Source organism: Papio anubis, chromosome 5, assembly GCF_008728515.1.
Source record: "Papio anubis isolate 15944 chromosome 5, Panubis1.0, whole genome shotgun sequence".
In the NCBI taxonomy this organism is placed as follows: Eukaryota; Metazoa; Chordata; class Mammalia; order Primates; family Cercopithecidae; genus Papio; species Papio anubis.
This window is the reverse complement of record NC_044980.1, coordinates 143,109,011-143,123,516: the sequence shown is the minus strand read 5'-3', so window position 1 is coordinate 143,123,516 and position 14,506 is coordinate 143,109,011. Positions and strand designations below refer to the sequence as shown.

The window sequence follows — 14,506 nt, the reverse complement described above, 5'->3', positions numbered from 1 at the left end:
CCCACCTCAGGCCTCCCAGGCAGCTGAAACTATAGGCACATGCCACCATGCCCGGCTAAATTTTAAATTTTTTGTAGAGACAGGGTTTTGCCATGTTGCCCAGGCTGGTCTGCAACCCCTGGGCTCAAGTGATCCTTCTACCTAGACCTCCCAAAGTGCTGGGATTACCAGTGTAAGCCACCATGCCCAACCCAATGAGGACTTTTTAAAAAATAAAATTACAGGCCGGGCGCGGTGGCTCAAGCCTGTAATCCCAGCACTTTGGGAGGCCGAGACGGGCGGATCATGAGGTCAGGAGATCGAGACCATCCTGGCTAAGACAGTGAAACCCCGTCTCTACTAAAAAAAATACAAAAAACGAGCCGGGCGATGTGGCAGCTACTCGGGAGGCTGAGGCAGGAGAATGGTGTAAACCTGGGAGGCGGAGCTTGCAGTGAGCTGAGATCCGGCCACTGCACTCCAGCCTGGGTGACAGAGCGAGACTCCGTCTCAAAAAAATAAATAAATAAATAAATAAATAAATAAAAAATAAAAATAAAAAAATAAAAAAAAAATAAAATTACATACTCGGGAGGCTGAGGCAGGAGGATCACTTGAGGTTAGGAGTTCCAGTCTAGGCAACATGGCAAGACCTCATCTCAAAAAAAGCCTCAAACAAAGAAAAAAAAATGTAATTGCACTTACATTATCACAGCTTATAAAATTGATTAATACCAAATAGTCAATCAGTATGAAATTTTACCATTTGTGTTTCAAATAGCATGCAGGTCTGTACATATGCATGTATGAATACATGTTAGAATGACTATAGAGGCAAAGGAGGAAGTTTTAAAGGCTGCCTACCAGGAGATGCACTTAGGAATGATGGGGAACAGGGTAGGAGAACAAGAAACCTTTAATTTTTCTTCTATACATTCTTCTGCAATTCAAAGTGAACTCGTTTTGCATTTATAATGTAAAATTAAGTGATATATAATCTATATCCAGGGCGCAGTGGCTCATGCCTGTAATCTCAGCCCTTTGGGAGGCCAAGGTGGGCAGATCACCTGAGGTCAGGAGTTTAAGACTAGTCTGGCTAACATCGTGAAACCCTGTCTCTACTGGGAAAAAAAAAAAAAACCCACAAAATTAGCTGGGAGTAGTGGTGCACGCCTGTAGTCCCAGCTACGCGGGAGGCTGAGGCAGGAGAATCACTTGAACCCAGTGGGTGGGGGTTGCTCTGAGCTGATATCATGCAATTGTATTCCAGCCTGGGTGACAAGAGTGAAACTCCATCTCAAAAAAATAATAATAAAAGATCTATCCAGTATGATCTCAAACACTTTAAAAGCAGGCTCAGGAAGCTGGGCATGGTGGTATGTACATGTAATTCCAGCTACTTAAGAGGTTAAGGCAGGAGGACTGCTTGAGCTCAGGAGTTCAAGACCAGCCTGGGCAACATGGCGAGACCTCGTCTTGAAAAATAAAAAGTAAGTATTAAGAGATTTGTCTTGTATGTAAGCAAAAGAAGATAATATGATGCACAGGAGACACAGCAATTCCTCTGTAGAGTTATGGCTGCTATTGGGGAAAGTACAAGGAGCCCTGGGACCTTAGGGGAAGAAGGGGCTATAAAAGCTTTGACTGAGTTACTCCTGCAAACGGTGTAAAACCAGTACCTAGTACAGCCTTCCAGTGCTAATGGGTACAATTCTAAAAACATGAAGGTCAGCAATTCCTGAAGCATCCCACAGGTCACACAGAAAATGTGTCCGCTAGGTGCCTTCTGAAATCCCTCCAGCAGTACTTCTGAACATGTGTCTTCTTTCCAGCTAATAAGAATCACCTGGGAGCCTGTAACAGGCTAGCTCCCGGGCCCCGTACACCAAACGAGACTGGAAGGATCCATCTGGTTGTTTTGGTTTGGCCTTGCATCCCCAGAGCCTGGAGATACAATGTCTGGCACAGAGGAAGGGCTCAAATACCGCCAAAGATAGGTGGTGCCCTCCCAATTTTCTCCCTAGGGTCTTTTAGGTCTTCCAGTGATAAGAGAAGAAGCTGGAGGTAGACTCTACCCTAGAACAATCAATATTCCACAGCCTGTTCCCAAAGCTGCAAGGCTCTTACTGGCTTTGGCGGTTTCAGCTTCTGCTTCCTCCTCCTCTTCCGAGCTCTCTGAGGTGCTGATGGGGTCTGACACACGGGTCTTCTTAGCTTGCAGTGCCGCATCTTCCTCTGCCTTCCGCTTCCGACCAAGCTCTGAGGTTCTGCAGGACAAGGGTGACTGTCTATACCAACTGGGTGACAGAACAACTCCACAAGATTTGACTAGACCTTCCCACATCCTTCCAGCTCTTCAAGGCAATATGCATAGAATCTAAACAGTGGTGAAAACACAGTATAGATACAATTTTGTATTCTGCATTTTCACTCACTTCATAAAGTGCTTTTACAATTCTTGATGAGTCTTTAAAATAATCAGGAATGCAGGATAATGTTATATAACAGCTGCAGCAGCTACCAGTCTTTAAGTGATAGGGGCTGACCCACGCAGGCACCTCACAGAACCGCCCAGGCTCTTCCTCCTGCAGAACGTGCTGTGTGGACCGTGCCTTCTTGGAAGACTCTGCCCAGGTCCTTGTCCTTCATGTCTCAACTTTAATGTTGCCTCCCCAGAGAGGCCCTCGATGATTGCGCCCCTCCCCCAAGCCATGCTCTGCCCTGTGATCCTGTTTCATTTTCTTTAGAGCTTTTTTCTATCTCCTGTTATTTTACTTACTTCCTAGACTCTTCCCCTACACAGAAAGGCCCAGGGAGGGGGGCAGCTGGCAGCTCACTACAGTAGCCTCAGTGCCTCGTACATGTCTCAAAAACTGAACAGCTAAGTGACTTGCTCATGGCAAAGTGAGTCTGGGGCATGGGTAGGATAAGCACCTAGGTGGCTGGGCCCCTGGACTTTCAAGTCTCACGCCCGTTGACCCCCATTCCAGGGAGTCACTGTCCAGGCCCCAGGTTTCCCATCCGCGATGGACTCTGTTCTATTATGGTTTGGGATGTGACACTCGGGTCTCTTGTTCCCACGAAAACCACTTGTCAGGATTCTCCTTTAAAAACAGGTTTCGTTTTTACATGTACCAATTTATTCTGCCTCTTTTCCCCCAACAAAAATGCTGAGCAGGGATTTTTCTCTGGTTTGTTCCCAGTTATATCAAGAATATTGCCTGGGTTGTTGTAGGTGCTCAATAAATACTCGGGGGTGGGGGTGGGGGCTGCAGTATAGGAAGTAGGGAGCCTCCAACCAGTAGTTTTAGCACTTTATATGGACCACTGTGTCTAACCCTCACAATGCAATGAGATAATTGCCATCATTATTTTCATTTTATAGGTGAAGACACAGACTCAGGGAGGCCAAGAAATCCACTCAAGGTCATACATACAGCTAGTTGCTGGGTTTGAACTCTGCAGGGAATTGCTAGGCTACGCTGCCTTTGGTGGGTTTGAGGTCCTTGTCCCACACTCAGCACCCCTCACCCATAGAAGGGGCCGGTGGCAGGGAAAAGTGTGCAGAGCAGCTCACTGAAGCAGTTTTCTGGGGGAAGGAAGTACTACGAATAACACCCACACATCTGGGCAAGTCAGGGTGAGGAAGTGTGGGCTGTAACCTGTACTCTAAGCTCTCCTTAGCAGCAGAGGACAGCCAAGAACTGAGGTCTGGCAGGGTTTTCAATGATCTTAGCTCTCCACCAGAGGCTGTAATCCCTTCCACACCATTTCTGCCTTTGTTTACACACCTCCAATGACAGGGAGCTCATCACTTCCACTGTAGCCTACCTCATTTTTAGATAGCTCTGATGTCGTTATACTCAGAAGCTGAAACCTGTCTTCCTGAAGCAGGTATATTTGGGGCCCACTTCTGTCTCCAGGGCCTCAGAGAATGCACTATTCTTGGTCCTCAAAGATGTGCAGTGGTCCCTCACACCCCTCTCCTGCCTCCTTTCCACCCAAGGCAATTCAATCCTCTCTACCATGCCTCATGGGATGTGTCTGCACATCCTTCACTCCTTTAGTCAGCTGTGGTCAGGCCAGTGCATGAAGATGACGCAATTACTCTCTCCATTTTCTAACCATTCCTCTGTTGATACATCCTTGGATGATTCCCCCTTCCTTGAAGAGTACTTAAATTTTATATGTTTAAAAGGCATCTCACACTCAACATGTCATTGAAGTCTTTCCCCTTCAAACTGGGTTCCCTTCAAGCTCTATGCATGGGTATACAAGCCAGACGTGGAGTCAATCAGATACTTCCTCTCCCACCCATCCACAGGCCCTGGTTTCATCCCTAGGATTCTTGGGAATCCACTGTGTACCCCGTTCTCCCTGTGTCAAGCCCCATCAGCTCTTGCCTGGATGATGGTGTCCATGGCCCGACCAGTCTCACCACGGTGCAGAGTGATCTCCTCACTTTTTCACCCTACCATGGCCCCGCTGCTCTTGGATAAAGACAAAATTCCTCACCATGGATAACCAGCCCACGTGTGGCTATCCATGCGATAACCTAGCCCCATCTGTACTGTCCGCCAGCCACAGGACTTAGCATGAGCAATTTCCACTGGCAGGTACGTTCCACCTGCCGCTCTCTACCTACTGCATAGTTCACTCCTCCAATTCCTGCAGCTCTCAAGTCAAAGATCACCTCAGGGAAGCTTCCCCTGGACCCCCAAATGAAGCCAGGCTTACCCATTTATGTGGCTGTGACAACAGGTTCCTCTCTTTTGTAATCCTTACTACCACTGTAATTTAACATTCATTTGCTTCATTCTTTGACTCATGCCTACCTCCTTGGCTATGATGTCAGCTGCTGGAAAGAAGGAACCATGTCTGTCTCACTCGTGACAATATTTGCATACTAAGAATAGGACTTGGCTTTCAGGAGGTGCTCAATAAACATTTGTTGGTCAACTGAATAACAAGCCGGTGAGAAGCTCTTGTTCTTAAGAGATCACAGCTCTCAGTGTGCCCTCCCACTACCAGATATCCACACAGAAATACCCATCCATGTGATGTGAGCTAGCTTTCTGGAGGCAACAGTGGTGCCCAGAGTGGGCTACGGGGACAGATCTCAGACCAGACAGGTATCCCAGCTTATTCCAAGCTGAGTTGCTTGGGGTGTCCCTACTCCACCCTGTTGGCCCCACCACTTACTGTTGCCAGTGTGTATAGATGTCCAGAAGGGTTACGGGTTGAGCCAGGAAACACTTCTGCAGAGAGGTAAAGAGAAAGCCACAATTAACCCCCAGCACAGTAAGGATCCTCCTTGGGCCCAACTCTCCCCAAACTCATGACTTGCACAGACAGGTGGTTCAGAAGAGGGTCTTTTTGGCTAGGCACGGTGGCTCATACCTGTAATCTCAGCACTTTGGGAGGCTGAGGCAGGAAGATCACTTGAGCCCAGGAATTCAAGACCAGTCTGGGCAACATAGTGAGACTGTCTCTACAAAAAAATTTTAAAATTAGCTGAGAATGGTGGCATGCACTGGTGGTCCCACCTACTCAGAAGGCTGAGGTGGGAGGATCACTTGAGCCCAGGATATCGAGGCCGTGGTGAGCCATGCTCGCGCCACTGTACTTCACTGGGCAACAGAGCAAGACCCTTTCTTTAAAAAAAGGGTGATGGGCCCTAAGACGTTATCTATGCTTTTCCCATTCTCTCTGAACCTGACATGCTCAGGGAAGTATGTCTGTTTGGCCCTGCCATTTCTGTCCAAAACCTTCCAGAGACAAGATGGACAACCAATCCCAGCTAAAACCTTTTAAGACAACATGGTGAGAGGCCCCTTTGAAAGGCCAGAGTTGGAATGTTCCAAGCTAGCATCTATCCAGCTCCCAGTCTCTCTGGCACTATCCATGCCTAGAGGCTATGAGACAGGTTTTTTCCCAACTTTAACCTTTAAAAAAGCTTTCAAAGACCTGGCCAGCCAATCTTCCAAAAGCTCGAACCACAGCCCAGACACCTGAGGCATCCAGGTGGCATGACCACAGTCCACTACTCTGCAGGGAAAAGACTGGGCCCAAATGGTACCAGTACCTTGGTGGAAGCAGACAGAACCAGGTGGAATCCAGGCCTTTGGAGCAGAAGCCAGAGGGCCCACCACTATCTCTGTAAATGTCAAGAAGCCAGGATATCAAGTACTCCAATGAGGCTAAGCAATGTGGGGCATGGGTGGACTGAACTAATCTCGTCACCTCTTCAAACTTCAGGTTTCTTCTTCTTAACATGGGGCAACAGCAATACCCACCTTGCAGGCTGCTATCTGGTTTGAACAAGACCATCTGTCAGTGCCCAGCAGTGAGCCGGTAACACTAAGACTTCAAAGTCAGTTTCCCTCTGCTCCACCTCAGGCAAAGTGTCCTCCTTGCTGTCCTCAAATGTGTCAGGCCACCCTGCCTCTAACAGGGCCTTGCTATTCTTGTTGTCTGGAATGTTCTCTCTCCTGTTAACTACATAGCTCACTCCCTCATTTCCTTCAGGTCTCTGCCCAAATGACACCTTCTCAATGAGACTTCCCAGACTGCCCTACTTATAACTGAACTCAGACATCCCTTATCCCCCTTGCCTGCCTTATTTTACAGTGAGCACCAACCATCACTGGATACACTATATCACTAACTTATTAAACTTTTTCTATTTGTTACCTGTCTGCTCCTACTAGAATGTGTGCTCCACAAGGGCAGGATATTTCTGCTCCAATGAAGATGGGTACTAGCTCTTGCTCCCCTTATCTGTGAAGTACTATAACTGCAGTAGGAAGAGCAAGTGAGATTCAGAGAGAGTGGGAAAAGCATAGATAACGTCTTAGGGCCCATCACCCTTTAGTCCCTCCAGGAGGTTCTGAGAGCAAGCATTAGGAACAGAGCCTACACCATAGGGCAAAGGGATCTGACTACTCAGGATACCTTCTTACCAGCTCAAAACTCTCCATTGGTTTACCACTGCTTTTCCAAGGAAGATCAAACTGCCCACCAGACCACTCCAGTCAGCCCCTGCCTCCATCTCCCCAGGGGCATCTGGCCGTTGTACTCCACACTTCAGCTGCTATGGACACATTTTTTTTTTTCTTTTCAGATGGAGTCTCGCTTTGTCGCCCAGGATGAAGTGCAGTGGCTCAACCTCAGCTCACTGCAACCTCTGCCTCCTGGGTTCAAGTGATTCTCCTGCCTCAGCCTCCCGAGTAACTGGGACTACAGGTGAACGCCACCATGTCTGGCTAATTTTTGCATTTTTAGTAGAGACAGGGTTTCACCATGTTGGTCAGGCTGGTTTTGAACTCCTGGCCTCAAGTGATCCGCCTGCCTTGGCCTCCCAAAGTGCTGGGATTACAGGAGTGAGCTATGTCATCTGGCCTGCTATGGACTTAAAAAAAATTTTTTTTTGAGACAGTGTCTTGCTCTGTTGCCCAGGATGGAGTACGGTGGCATGATCATGGCTCATACTGTATCCTCAAACTCCTGGGCTCCAGAGAGTGGACTTTCTTGAGGCCAGTGTGTACACAAGTTCCCTCCCACCAGAAGGCATTTACAATTTACACCTCAGCTATTCCTGACCAGGGCAATCTGCCATCCGTCTCTTCTCTTTTTTTTTTTTTTGAGATGGAGTCTGGCTTTATCACCCAGGCGGGAGTGCAGTGGCAGAGTCTTGGCTCATTGCAACCTCTGCCTCCGGGGTTCAAGCAATTCTAGTGCCTCAGTCACATGAGTAGCCAGGATTACAGGCGTGCACCACCACGCCCGGCTAATTTTCGTATTTTTAGTAGAGACGGGGTTTCACCATGTTGGCCAGGCTGGTCTCGAACTCCTGACCTCAAGTGATCCACCCACCTCAGCCTCCCTAAGTGCTGGGATTACAGGCGTGAGCTACCGTGCCCGGCCCATCCCTCTCATTCTTAACACTTATTGTAGTGCTAAGTATATAGTTGCTTTTGTGATTCTTTGATTTGTCTACCTTACTAGAGTGTAAGCTCCAGGAGACCTGGGAGACGGTGCTCACCATCACTTCGTACTGCTCGTTTATCCATTTCACACGGTTTTTGGTGCCCATGAACCAGACACCATTCGAACACCAGGAAGCGCCCCGAGTACCGGATTAATCAACCAAGTAAGAAATGACTGTACCACGAGTTCGACTCCCAAAGCTGTTCGTCTCAGTACAGGCAATCGCTAAAGGCCTCAGTTCCAGCTCAACTAAGGGGCTGTGGGGTCCCTTCTCCAGGCGCTCCCCCGAGGGGCTGGTTGCAATCCACTCCCGAGACTCGCAGCAACCTCCTCGTCCCAGGGGGGCCGCGCTGCGCCTAGCCACGTGGCGAGAGACTTAGGAAACTTAAAACACCCGCTACCAGGAAGGGGGTGGAGGTAAGGGACGCGGGAATTACAAAGTTCGGCCCCTGCGAGCACAATTTCTGGCCCAACCCACTGCACAGATGAGGAAAGTGAGGCCCAGGGGAACTGAAGTCGCAGTGGGGAGGCAGAGATTGCGGCTCCTCTGGAACCCCTGGCCCGCGCAGTCGAGCACTGAGGGACCCGGCTCCGGGCGCCCGCCGGGTCGCCTGGGGACGGGGCGCGGGCCTCTGATCTCCACATCTTGCACGCGGCCCACGCACACGGCCCATGAACGCTTACCTGGCCGCTCTGCTCCTTCACTTCCCGCGCCGCACGCACATAGCCAGCCCGCAGCAGATGGTGGTAGATCAGGGGAAGTAGCTCCCGCCGCTTCCTGGCCTCGGCCATGCCCGCGACCCCCGGCCGGCCGGCTACCTGCACGCCCCGCCTTAGTCCCCGCCTGCCACTTCCCTCGCGCCCTAAGACCTCGCGCGCCCCACTTCCGGCTCCTCTTTGGCTCCGGCCGCGCGGCGCGCCGGGAAACGTAGTCTCCTCTCCAGGAGTGGCCGGCCCCGCCCCTCAAAGCGAAAGGGGCGGAGACTCGTGGGCAACAAGACCGCCCATTGGCGCTGAGCAGGCGGGGCTAGACAGGGACCCGCCCCCGGGCCCGGCCGTGACATGGATGACTCTTTTAATCTTTCCGGCTGGCTCCTTCAAGAGATTTGTCTTCCTTGTTAATTCTCTGATGGCTGGGTCTGCGTTTTACTCGTCTCTGAACTCCCTAATCTGGATCTTTCTCTAGATCCGAACTTCGTACTGCCATTATCTGCTCGTTTATCCATTTCACACGGTTTTTGGTGCCCATGAACCAGACACGAGTTGTCAGGTTATTCATTCATTCATTCGCTAATTAAACAAATCTGTAGTAAGCACTGTAACTTGGGCTAGCACCGGGCTAGGCTAGGGGGATTCAGAAGATGCATAATACATGGCGGTTGCCCTCAAAGCTCACAGAGACGACTGTCCGTAACCAAGCAACTATAGTTCAATATCTGGTGTGCATTGTCAGCGACAGATGCGGCCTATGGGCGCCCCAAGGAGGGGCACCAAACCCCAAAGAGATATCTAAGCTGAGGCATAAAGACACCTGAAATTGCTGGGTGCAAAGGAGAGGACTGGCAGAGGGTACTGCTTGAGTCTAGGCATGAGAAAACACCCTGCTATTGCCTGGGAACCCTAAACCCAGAACTCCCAGTCTGCGCTGCTGGGCTGTCGAGGTGGGGTGGGGTGGGGTGGGGAAGAGGGAACAAATGAGGGCCCATGAGGATGAAGAAGTAGACAAGGTCTGCCACACCCCCACCCTGAACGGAGTCTGGACTTTGCTCTGAGGGCATTAGATAGTCTCTGACTGGCTTTTCAAAGGAGGTTGACCTTGTTTTGTGTTTTTAAAAGATTGCTAAAACCAAAGCACATACTATTAATACTAAATGTGAGGCTGTTGTAGTTGTTAAGGGAAGGTTGGCAGGGAAAAGGTGAGGTAGGCTGGAGAATGTTAGAGTCAGTTGTTCTTAACTTCATGGACCCATTGAGAATCTGATGGCAGCATGTTTCTTACCAGTGCAGGAGTCCCTAACCCTAGGAGGTCCAGGTATGTGCTTATGTTTGTCTTGAACTTGAATGGAAAATGTTATGTGTCTGTATACATTCAACATTTCCGATTTTCTTGAGCAAATATTTATTGAGCACCTACCATCGGGGATGGAATAGTCTCTACTCCTATAGAGCTTACAGTCTAATGGAGGAGACTAATAGTCATACAATACAGTGTTACAAACAGCGGGTAAGTGCCGGAAGGAAAAAGATAGTGTTTTCTTATGTAATAATATAGTGTTTAAAAGCTGCACTGGAGTCACACTGCCTGGGTTCAAATTCTGGCTTTGCCTCATTAGGTGACTTTGGGCAAGTTACATAACTTCGCTGTGACTCAGTTTCTTTATCTGTACAATGGAGATAATTATAATTTCTACCTCATTGGGTTGTCATAAGGAGTAAATGAATTCTCAGCAGAAATGCTTGGAGGAGCTCTGAACAATAGCGCTCTGTGTGTGCGTGTGTGCTATTATTGTGAAAGCATATAACAGGAAGGAAGGATCTATTTTTTTCTTGGGAGTTAGGGAAGGATTCCCTGAGAAATTGATGGTTATGAGGAAACCAGAACTATGTGTAAGGGAGAGTAGGGGAGAAGAAACCTGAGCAGAGGGAAGAACCTGTGCAAAGGGCCTAGGGCAGAAGGTACAGCTGAGAGAATAGACAAGAAAAGGCCTTTGTAGCATGGCCCAGAGGGAGAGCAGGGGAACTGGGGAGTGTAGAAGGTGGGCAGAGGGCAGACTCCATGTGAAGGACTGGGCACATCAGGTTTTTTTTCTCCATCCTAAGAGCCATTGGAAGCCACTGACGGTGTAAGCCCAAGAGGTACAGGATGAAATCTGAATTTTACTGTGACCTGTGTGCCTGCCCAGTGGAGAGTGGAGTGTGTCTAGTGGGTATGAGTAGATGTGGGAAGACAAGCCAGTGTTAGGAGTGCAGGCAAGCATCCAGGGAGAAGACAGTATGTGTGTCGGGGGCGGGGGAGGGGGTGAAGTGGTAGGGGAGGGGGTGGGGGGGCAGGGCGGGGGGGTGCTGGTGGCAGTGGAGTTGGAGAGCAGTGGAAGGTTCCCAGAGTTAATCAGGAACTAAAGTTGTCACAGAGGTGTGTTGGAATGTGAGGGGAAGGAAGAGGCAATGTCAGAATGGACCTTGAGGTTTCTGTGCAAACAAGTAGGCAGTATCTTTCACTGAGATAGAAAAAACTGGAAGAGGATTGAGACGGGGGTGGTTTGATTGAGGAGAGGAGGATGTGGACAGAGAGGTGAAAGTATATATTCTACATTAGACATCTTGAGCTTGAAATGCCTTACAGTCACCATGTGCAGATGTCGAGAAGGTTCTTGGAAACCTGGGTTTGGACGTGGCGTGGAGGTCTGGGCTAGAGATGAAGATGAGAAGTTGTCGATAGAGAGATGATAACTGCGGCTGTGGATGAGAAGAAGCTTGCCCAGGGCGAAGAATGTGGAGAGAGAAGAGAGATGGCCCAGGACGAAGGCTTGAGGTACATCTACAGATTAGGGCTGTGTACACAAGGATCTCCTGCAAAGGCTGATCAGGAGTGGCTGGACAGGCTGGAGAAAGCCCAGGAGAGTGGGCTTATGGAAGGAGGCCAAGGGAGACATTTTAGGAAGCTGTGAAGACTTGATGGAGGGAAATGCTCTGGGAGGTCAGATAGGAGGAGGGTGCAGCCCTGGGCTTTGGCTTATGGACAGGTGTGGAGACTGTTGGGGCCTTAGGGAGGGCTATTTATGTGTGGCATGATGGAGGGGGTCAGATGGCAGTGGTCTGATGAGTGCAGGAGGGATGAGGGAGGCAGTGGGTCTTTCGAGATGATTTTGTGTAAAAAGGACGAGAAAGATAAAGTGATAGGTCCAATATGTATGTTAGGAGAGGTGTGTTTTAAAGTAGAAGAAACCTGAGATTTGTTTAAAAGTGAATGGCAGATCCAGGAGAGACAGGTTAATCAAGAGTGTAAGAAATAGGGGAGATAATCAGTGAGTACAGTTCTCTCAAGCATGTGCGAGGGGCTGGGATCAGGCATGTGGGTGGGGGGGGTTGGTCTTGGGGAGGAGGAGGGATGAGTTCTCTAGAACCCAAAAGCAGGAACAAAGAGAGGATGGGTGCAGATGTAGATGTAGGTTTATAGTGGGATGTTAAGGGAGATTTCATTTTGAGCTTCTATTTTTTCTGCAAAGTGGGAGGCAAGGTCTTCTGCTGAGAATGAAGAAGAGGTGGTGAGGAGTTTGAAAGAAGGAGAATGATCATTCAGAGTGTTGAGAAGCAACTTGCCCACAAAATCCCCAATTGCCTGACAGTCTTGGCTCCCCAGTTGAGGTTGGTGGTCCTTAGTGTATGTGTGTCTCGTCCTGTCCTGCTGAGTGAAATCCTCCATCAGGGCTCAGCTACCCAGCTGCAGGCTGGGAGGATGTATGTACACAGTGGGATTTATCCAGGCCTAGGGCTTTGCCAGATGGGTAGGAAAAAAACGGTACAGGGGTCTAAAGTGTTGGCAAAGAGATGCTAAAATTCTGGGTCCTGGGATCTAGGCTGGGTAGTGAGGGAAGCAAGGCAGATGGGGTGTTTGCAGGGAGAGAGTGGAACCCTTTATGGGCCAGGCCTTATGAGGTTGGGAGCCCTGAGATCAGAGAGGGCTGGGAGCTGGAACTGGTGGTGACACCCAGTTTCCGCTTGGGTGGCTGGATGGGTGATGAATATACATGATGAGCATACAAACCATTGTGAGATCTAAGATTTTTTTCCACCAACACCTCCAGGAACCAGTTTTCATTTCCTTGAGGGCATCAAGGCCCCACTTGAGAATGCATGCCTTAGTAGAATGTAAACTCCCTGAAGGCAGACTTACCTTTGCCTTGTTGGTTGCATTATTTCCAACATTTTGCACAGTGCCTGCACACAGCAGGCACTTAATAAGTATTGGCAAGGGCAGGAATGGTTACAGACCTCTCCGGAAGAAGAAGGGAGGGCAGGGCAGGCAAGGAGCTCACTGAGTCTAGGCCTGGAGGCAGCAGTGTGGAAGGCTGTGGAAGGCAGTGGGGAAGGAACTGGACTGTGCATCCTTGGCTGACCCTGGAAGAAATGCAGAACTGGAATTAAATTAAAGAAGGAAAACAAAGCCGCACCAGGATGGTCTAATACCTTCTGTCTGGCAACAGGTTGTTTGTTTTCGTTTTGCTCCTAATAAAATTCATTGTCGGCACTTATGCTTTGTCCTCGGCTCCTGGGAGGCTGCCTCTTCTGTGGACAATTTCTTTATTTCCCTCATTTTCCAAATCATACCCTTCACTGAATTGCCTCAGGGCCCAAGCACAAAATTAGAACATTACACTGATAAAATATAACATGGCAACAATTAAGACAGCAGCAAACAAAACAGTGCATTAAAAAAAAAAAAAAAAAAAAGCCTCAGAGCATTTCTCTACCAGTAAGAGAAAATGCCTTTGTTAGTGGTAGAAGCCAGATGCTCCCAGACCACTGCACTGCGAGTGCCTCTCGGGGAAGCAACATGCTTTAGTCACCTTGGATTCCCAAGCAGGGCACGGCGAGGTCACTCAGGAAATAAATGAAGGAAGAATGAACAACAGAAGAGAAGGAAGGTCAACAGATGGGACACTCTACCTGCCTCACCCAGCAGGAATGGCTCTGACACAGAGGTGGGAGGTAGCAGGGATACAGGGGAAAGGCTACTGGGCCTCTCCCTTGTGTTACTGTCAGGAGTCAGGCCCTTTTTGCCTGGCTCAGCTGTGTGACCTTGGGCCAGTCTCTTGCCCTCTCTGGTCCTCAGCATTACCTTCTGTTAAATGAAGCTGTTGAACAAAGACCCTTCCAGTAGTGGGACTCTCAAGGGAAGGGCTCATCTGGGAAGGGTGTCCTTCCCCGTGGCTCCCTTCATCCATTGTAACAACAGATTTTCCCTGGACCAAGTCATTTTGGCCAGGAGATTTCCAAAGGCTTCCTTCTCTTTCCTGAGATGACAATTTGTCTCTTTCTTTAATCTCACAGTAGCTTTTAAAGGTTTACAAGTTGTTACTGAAGTAACAAGTTAAACAATTCAGAGATATATTTAGATAAAGTCAATCATTTTCCCCTCCCTCTTAGCCATTCCCAGCCCACTTCTCCACACTCTAGCTTCTTCCTTTCCCAGACAGAAAGGAGCCTGGTATTCGATCCCTTCACATCCTTTCTCTGCCCAGACAAACACAGACATCCTTCATATGGTTTAGTCCCCCTTCTCCTTCTCCTTTTTTCATTTCTCTTTACCTCTTTTTTCTTTTTCTTTTCTTTTCTTTTTGTTTTGAAGTGGAGTCTCGCTCTATTGCCCAGGCTGGAGTGCAATGACATGATCTCGGCTCACTGCAACCTCTGCCTTCTGGGTTCAAACGATTCTCCTGCCTCAGCCTCCCAAGCAGCTGGGACTGCAGGCATGCAGCACCACGCCCAGCTAATTTTTGTATTTTTAGTAGAGATGGGTTTCACCATGTTAGCCAGG

General features: G+C 49.0%; 1 protein-coding gene and 1 long non-coding RNA gene across 22 annotated transcripts in view; one reads left to right on the top strand and one right to left on the bottom strand.

Moving 5' to 3' along the window:
- TCOF1 (treacle ribosome biogenesis factor 1) overlaps positions 1-8,862 on the bottom strand; it is a 41,244-nt gene extending 32,382 nt beyond the window's left edge. For all 21 annotated transcript variants that reach the window (XM_021939862.2, XM_021939863.2, XM_021939866.2 and 18 more), the window contains exons 1-3: positions 8,653-8,862; positions 5,182-5,237; positions 2,107-2,246 (exon numbers count right to left, since the gene is read on the bottom strand). In XM_021939862.2, the coding sequence (XP_021795554.2) occupies positions 2,107-2,246; positions 5,182-5,237; positions 8,653-8,760 (304 nt within the window). In that variant the 5' untranslated portion in view covers positions 8,761-8,862. The remainder of the gene's footprint in view (positions 1-2,106; positions 2,247-5,181; positions 5,238-8,652) is intronic.
- Positions 8,863-11,074: 2,212 nt separating this feature from the next.
- On the top strand, positions 11,075-13,419 carry LOC108586473. The gene is made up of 2 exons (XR_002522811.2): positions 11,075-11,500; positions 12,195-13,419. It is a non-coding gene; the product is annotated as an uncharacterized LOC108586473 (long non-coding RNA).
- Positions 13,420-14,506: the final 1,087 nt, after the last annotated feature.